This window comes from Rhododendron vialii, chromosome 12a (genome assembly GCF_030253575.1).
Source record: "Rhododendron vialii isolate Sample 1 chromosome 12a, ASM3025357v1".
NCBI lineage: Eukaryota > Viridiplantae > Streptophyta > Magnoliopsida > Ericales > Ericaceae > Rhododendron > Rhododendron vialii.
The window spans coordinates 27,416,488-27,424,049 of NC_080568.1; the positions used below are offsets into that span (position 1 = coordinate 27,416,488).

At 38.7% G+C, this 7,562-nt stretch overlaps 1 protein-coding gene across 1 annotated transcript; it reads left to right on the forward strand.

The window, feature by feature from the left end:
• The first annotated feature begins 3,979 nt into the window (after positions 1–3,979).
• On the forward strand, positions 3,980–7,013 carry LOC131311372 (uncharacterized). The gene is made up of 2 exons (XM_058338810.1): positions 3,980–5,629; positions 5,949–7,013. The coding sequence occupies exons 1-2, from the start codon at positions 5,401–5,403 to the stop codon at positions 6,740–6,742; spliced, it is 1,023 nt and encodes a 340-aa protein (XP_058194793.1). The 5' UTR covers positions 3,980–5,400; the 3' UTR covers positions 6,743–7,013.
• Positions 7,014–7,562: the final 549 nt, after the last annotated feature.

The following is a 7,562-nucleotide window of genomic DNA, read 5'->3' on the forward strand; positions in this document are numbered from 1 at the left end:
CCGTTCCAAATCCCCTCCAACTCTACCACTTTCCATCCGTATGCATTTGAGTTTTACTTTACAAAGTCAAAATATATTCCTTGTGTGCTAAACTCTTTTTCTATTTTTAATTTTTTGGGCTCAGTTGTGTAAAGCTAATTAAACGCAAAAAAGGTACTACTATTTAAGGAAAAACTCTTAAACACAAACACTTCACTGCCCCTAGGGGTGATGCACCATGCCCTTCTCCATGATAATGTGTTGTAGAGGAGGATTCTAAGAGCATCTTCAACATAGGCTTCAAATTTGAGTGTCAAATTTATTTTTTGAAGGCTTACGTGATAATTTAACATGTTAGAATTTGAAATATTCAATGTGCAAAAGTGCTACAATCACCGGACCCATTCCATTGCTCTTCTCCACCGCTTTATGTGGAGTCGAGCGCCACTCCGGATCCCACAAAAAAGAGAGAGAGAGAGAGAGAAACCCTATTATTGAGAACGAAGAACATTTGAAAAGATGGTTTTAAATACCGGAGGGTACTATTGTCATTTCATGGACCTTGGACCCTAATTAAAACGCGATTGTGGACCGAAAAGGGAACAAGATCTTGGGCTGGACAATGTGTCTTATCGGGCCTATTTTTTTTGGCCCATGCCCAATTTGCTGCCTCTATAATGTGTGGCAGAGAAGGAGCCATGCGTATAGAATAAAATTTTCCTTTTTCGAATTCACGTGAAAAAGAGATTTTTCCGTAGAAAAGAGATCACTCGGTCATTAAACGGTGAGTGCCCACCACGTTCTGGCATGTGAAGCGTCATTCAATTATGGTAGGTAATACTCCCTCCGTCTCAATTTATTTGTCTCAGTTCAATTCTAATTGGATTAAAAAATTAGTTATATCTTTAAAGTGGTAATAAATTTTATATCCAATATGGATCTTGTTTGATAGATCTCGATTTGTTCTATAATTCAATATTTTCAAAATTACCTAAAACGTTATAAATTACTATAAGATATAATTAATTGAAAAGTAGCACGAACTCAAAAAAAGAAAAAGAAAGAAAGAAGGAAAGATTCATTTGGAAAACTTTCGAATTACAAAATAAAGGAAAAGATTCAATTACATTAAATTTGATTTACCAAATCAACTTTAGGTTGTTAAATCATTTCCTAATTAATTACCAACTAGGGGTGAGCATGGATCGGATTGGTCTGGTTTTATAGTAATCCAATAACCAAACCACTACTTACGGATTATGAATTTAGAGAACCAAACCAATCCATAAAATTCATAAAACCAAACCAATCCAAACCATTCAAAGGCGGTTTGGTTTCGGTTTTAAACCACGATTCGTTTAAAATTGAGATATCATTACTATAAACTATTTTAAGTACTTAAAATTGCATAGATAACTTAAACTAAAAGTTATATTGAAATTAATATATTAAAATTATCAAAACTCACTAACATCAATCAACTAAATAAGAATAGAATACATTAGAAAGTAAGTTACCGAGATAAAAGAGTAAGAAATCACTTTACTAAGCCCAAACCATGTATGTAGCGTAATGAAATTGTAGGAATAGGAAGTTTAGGAAATTAATATTGAAAGTGAAAGAAAAGAATAGGGTGATGGAATAGAGTATTAGATAAGGAAATTAAGTTTATTAAGTATATCTAAACAAATTATATACTATATGTGTGTGTGTCTATCACACGGTTCGGATTGGTTTAGAACCAGAACCATTAACGTAAATCCATAAACCAAACCATTTAACACTGTTTTTATTTTTTTTAAACCAAGACCTAACCACATCATTAAAAAACCAAACCAAATTATTCGGTTTGAATTGATTTGGACTGGATTCACGATTTCATGGTTATTTTGCTCACCTCTATTACCAACCATTTTGAAGATCAATCATTCTACCACCACATCTATTTACACACACATTCACACACCCACACTCATAACAATTATGGAGCCCGCATACATTATACACCCAATGTGTATGGGGCTCACCTTTATTGCTTATTGTGAGTACGTGTGTGTGAATGGATGTGTAAATGAGTGTGGTGTTAAAATTTTCCTTTGAAGATACCAATCATTTAATTTCCAATCATTTCCTAATTACCCGACGCCGCTACAAGCTCTGTATCAATGCATTTGAAGATCATAGCATTCCTCATCTCGAAGATAGTTCCCATCTCTTTTCTTGAAACCTATCTATTTTCTTCATTTTTTTTGTTGTTGTTATAGAATTTTTTTAATTATTTCGTGAAAAAATAAAAAATTTCAAAAATCATACATGTCAATCCACTGCATGTACGACAACAGGAAAGTAGCTCTCACTTTTTTCTTTCATCTCCGTGCATCAGAAGGATAAAAACGTTAGTAATATGTGGTAGAGAATGAGATGCATCGTGTGCGGTGACCTCGGCGCGTATAATAAAATTTTCCTTTTTCGAATTCAAAGTGACGCTTTGGGTTGTCAAATCACGTGAAAAAAGAGAACAAAATTACTCCGGTATTTGGGATTTTCCATAGAAAAGAGATTACTAGGTCATTAAATGGTGGGTGCCCACCACGTGCTCCGGCATGTGAAGCGTCATTCAATTATGGGAGGTGGGTTGGAACCGTCATTCAATTACTCTCTTTCTTTGAATTTAATGGATTACAACTCATACCCACCCCCACACACCCCAACACAAATTAAGGCCCGTTTCAAAACACATTTTTAAAATTTATTTATTTATTTTATATTTTTAAATTTAAAAATAATATAAATGAAAAATAAAATTTCAGTTTTTCTTTTATCGTATTAAAGATCTCAATAAGATTTATCAAATAAAATTTATATTGGTAGAAAATTATTTGTATAAGCACGTGATTTTTGAACTTGAAATTGTCTTCTTAAAAAATAAGTATTTATTTTCCTTTCGGGAACGGGGCCTAAGCCGGATAATTCAATGTGTAAAAGAAAAATATTAGAGACACATTAATGTGTGTCACGTCTCAATCACATCTCTCTCACATACATGGAACAAATTGTATTATTTGTAGAAAATATTATTTTAAGTAGGCCAATTCTGAAAATCATTTTAATCTGATATTATTAAGCGCTTGATAAAAAACAAATTATATTGCAATCACGAATTTAGAATGCAAAAAAATTGAAACGGATTAATGAAGCAAGTACTACCCAATATTCGTTATCGTGTTAAACAAGTGCATTTTTACGAAATCAACAGCTCCGATTATTATGCATGCATGGTACCCGACATCGATTATCATGCATGTAATACAGTAGTACATAATTAGGTTGTGCGTAATGTATAGCGGGACTGCTAAACTCTGATTTAAAAAATTGTACAAGAACGGCAAGATTTACTGTGTAGTACATTTGAACAGTTCATGTACACTTTAATGATATTTTCTTTACACTTAACATTTCTCAATATTAAAACGTTTCTTTATTAAAAAAAACATTATGGAAAGAGTACAGACTCGTTCCATATTTTCCTGATATTTCTCTCGAAATTAACGGAGTTTAAAAGCGAATAAAGAGGAGAGCAGTGCTCCATTAACCGCACCAAAAATGCGGTGGCCGGCCTCTGCACGCTATGTAGGGCTCATTTCGGAATCCACAAGGATGATTCGATCCGTTCAATAATTTAAAAAAAATCGAGTGGGTGTCGCGAAACATCAACTCGATCCGATATGCGTAGGTATTTGGATCAAGCTTCTCATCTTTAGAAAATCGGAAAAAATGGAAAGATTGGTTTTCTGGTGTATAGAAAGATGAGAAGCTTGATCTGAGTATTTATACAAATCGAATCAAGCTGATGTTCGCAGGTGTCCAACCATTTTTATTTAAAAAATTATTGAACGGTTCAGATCATCCGTGCAAGATTCATAGTGGGCCCCACACGACGTGCAGTGGCCGGCCACTGCATTTTGGTGCGGTGGCTGTAGACTTTCTGTAAAGAGGATAGGATTGGCGTAAACGAGGAGGAAACTCTGACCACAAACCACGTGTGAAAGCAATGACTCCAAACACTCCACGTCTCTTTCTCTTTTTATATATTCTCACAACTTCGATCTCAAGTATACCTAACCCTTGAGACCACCAAAATTTGGCCTTCCCAAGTCCCTCCCTCTCTCTCAGAGAGAGACCTCCCTCAGGCCGGCCGGCCGTTGTCTCACTAAATTCTCTCTGAGAGCATCTCCAATGGCCTAAACAAATGGGGTTTTTCATCAAATTGACTAGCCTAAGCCCAGAAAGGTCTTCGTCGTTTTTGCCGTCGTTGGCTCCGGCGCCAGATTTCAGCAGGGATTTCAATTTGTGGGTTTGTGGGTTTTCAATTTCTGTTTTTGGATTTGTGGGTTTGGTGGATCTGTGGTATGCAGAGATGATTTGTGGTTTGGTTGGTGGGTCTGCGATTTGGGTGTTTTATTCCGGCAAGTTTTCCGATTGAGATGGTGAGATGGTGGTGGCCAGCAAGTTTTCCAATCGAGATGGTGCGGTTTGTTGATTTATGGTATTCAATTTTGGTTGAGTTCAATTTGTGGGTTGTTCCAAGTTCAATTTGTGGGTGTTCTTGAATTGCATTTGCCGATTGATTTGGTTCAGTTTGAGGTTGATTTGTGGGTTGTTTAAGTTCAATTTCAGATTGCATTTTCTGATTAGTGTGTTCTTCAACTGCAATTTCCGATTTCCGATTTCAGTTTGAGGTTGCATTTCAAGAGGTTAGGGTTCATGAATTAAAAAATGGTAATTGGGATTTCAATAGCCCAATTGCTTAGGCTGTTGGAAGATTCATACTTGTAAGGGCTAGTTAAACTAGTATTTTGGCCTTTTGGATAGTCTATTTGCTTAGAATTGGTTTGAGCCTATTGGAGATGCTCTGAAAGACTCCATCAACTTCACCCCACTTCTCTCTTTGTCCCTCTCTCTCCGATGGCAGACCTCGCCGCTGCTCCGATAGCCTTCCTAACCGACCAGCACGACGCAGTCATACCCACCATACGCAACCTCCCACCACGCGCAACCTCGACTTCCTCGAGATTCTTTGCGGTCATCGTCATCCATGACGGGACGGGACGGCGTCCCCTCAAAGGGGTCAACAAAGTCCCCCGAAGGCTTCGACCACGAGCACCACCTACCGCAACCGCAATAAACCGGATAGGCAGGCCGGTTGTTATGAATTCGGGTCTCCGATTGCATCTCTTACTTGGCTTGGGCCAGCCCAGTAAAGCCCACCACACTTATGTAGTGGGGTTAAAGCCGTAGCCCACACCGTATAAACGTGCCGTAGCCCACACTATATAAACGTCGCGAAAACCCTTTTTCTATTCATCCCTAGCCTATCTAAACCCTAAACTCTCCCCTCGCCTCCTCCCTCCCCTAAACGAGATGATTTCATCAGCGCTCTTGAAGATGAGGCCGATGAAGCTTTCCCCGCCGGCCCCGTTCTCTCTCAAGCGGGCCCCGTTCCGTTCTCTCTCAAGCCAGCCCCGTTCTTTCAGTTCTCGCTCGATCCCGACTTCCCCTGAAGATGATTCGAAGAGCAAGGAGGATAGGAGGATAGGCGAAATGCTCACCGGACTGAAATCTGGCGTTTTGTACATCAAAACCCAACTACGTAAGTTTTCTTGCTATTTTTTGGCACATAATGTAATGATTTAGCCCAGTATTGTCTACTGAAATTGGATGAAATCTTTAGGGTAAATGGTCTGATTTTCTGTTTGTTTTGCAATTATTTGAAACAAAATTCCAGTGCCAATCATCTTCTTGATCCCATGCCAAACAAAATTCCAGTGCCAATCATTTTTTACAAAATTTCAGTAACGAAAGCTGTTATTAGTTGCTGCTATTTGTTTTGCCATTATTCCAGTAACAAAAGATGCAGTTGTTATTTGTTTTTCTTATTATTTGTTTGTTTTCTTACATTGTATTCTTAGGATTGAATGGATTGATTGTTGGTCGAGGGTCCGGAACAGGGTTTCTCATCACAAAGAGAAAGGCAGCCACTGCTGCTCACGTCATATCTGAGCGGTTCCCTTTTGATATTCAAGGTGTTAGAGGTTCGAGGTTTGTTACATTTACCGTCTGGGCAAAGCTCCCCGGTGGGAAATTCCACTCAGTCAAAGTAACTGCTGTTGATACAGTTCATGATATTGCGTGCCTTTCTTTACCGGATGGCATGGTGAATGATTTAAACAGTATTTCTAAACTCGATCTCTCACATTATAACTTGCTGTTGGGTCAGAGGCTTTTTTTTGTGGGAAATACTGCCTTCCAGTGGTCTGTGAAGTCGGCCTTATTTTCTGCTATTAGAACAGGGAAAGAAATACTTGCGAACGACATGGAAGAGACCCTTCATGATCCGTCTCGGTCTTTGCCGGGGGATCTTTATATCGAAGCTGATGGGGTGGTGGAAGCGGGGGCTTCGGGAGGCCCGGTCGTCACTGAGAAGGGTTTGGTTGCTGCTATTATGATAGCCGGGGGTGAAGGGTTGGCACTTGCTTCCCCCATTCAGTACTTGAAAGATTTACTTGTTTGGGAGCAATCAAAGAAGGGCCAGTTGGTGTTTCTATATGGAGAGGTTTCTGATGACTTTGAAGAGGACAACGACTTTGAGGAGGACGACGAAGATCAAGAACTGGTGGAGGATGACGAAGATCAAGAACTGGATGAGTATGAGGAGGTTGATGAGGAGGTTGGAGAGGATGAGGAGGAGGTGCATGAAGAATAGGTGGTGCTCTCTTTTGATTATTTGGAGGTTTTTGGAGGAGATTAGTAGTAGTATAATTATTCGAGATCTCTCTGATTTGTAGGAATTGGCCACTTACACATGCTCTCATCATTTTAGTAGTTGATTTAAATGCAAAGTGCTTTTGTGACAAGATTTATGTATCCAGAAAAACTATTTGATGCACCTTTGGCATGTTTCATCTCCAATAGGTACATGTAAATGCCATATGATTCTGTATGAAGTTTCTGTTAGTAAATTCCTGTTTGTATCATTATGGCTGTCACTATTTTCATAAAATCTAGATATGCAGAATTGGAGAGATGTAGAAAAGTGCACATAGTACGTCTAGGAAGAGTGTCTTCTTCCTAGATCCACAGCCAATAACCGCAAAAGCTCGCACCCACTAGGTATATTACAGCAGCCCCTAGGTCGGAATCCCGAATTCATCCCTGATTTGATGAATCTCTCGCAAACTGTATTTTCTGGCAGTTTTAAGTGTTCCAATTCTTCATCTTTTGATTTTTCTGTGGTTTTCTTCATGGGTGAACAAAGTACATTTTTCCATGTTGCAATCATCTTTATTATAAAACAGAAGGGTGTAGGGACAAGTTGTTGAAATGGTTGAGATTTATTTGATCCAAAAGCTGCAACACGATGTTATTGCTTTCCCAATATTGAAATTCAATGAGGATACGTTTGCATTGCTTGTGACTGGCACAGCAGTGGCGTGGCATCAGTGTATCCACAGGCTAGGCAACATCCTGGCTTTCCTCAACCTCATGGACATCTCCTGTCCGACCAGAGAAAGCCCCATGATGGT

Excerpts from the sequence above, each read along its gene's own strand:
- LOC131311372 (XM_058338810.1), top strand. The coding sequence starts at position 5,401 with ATGATTTCATCAGCGCTCTTGAAGATGAGGCCGATGAAGCTTTCCCCG. Across the intron at positions 5,630-5,948 it reads GTACATCAAAACCCAACTAC|GATTGAATGGATTGATTGTT; the intron begins GTAAGTTTTCTT and ends TTGTATTCTTAG.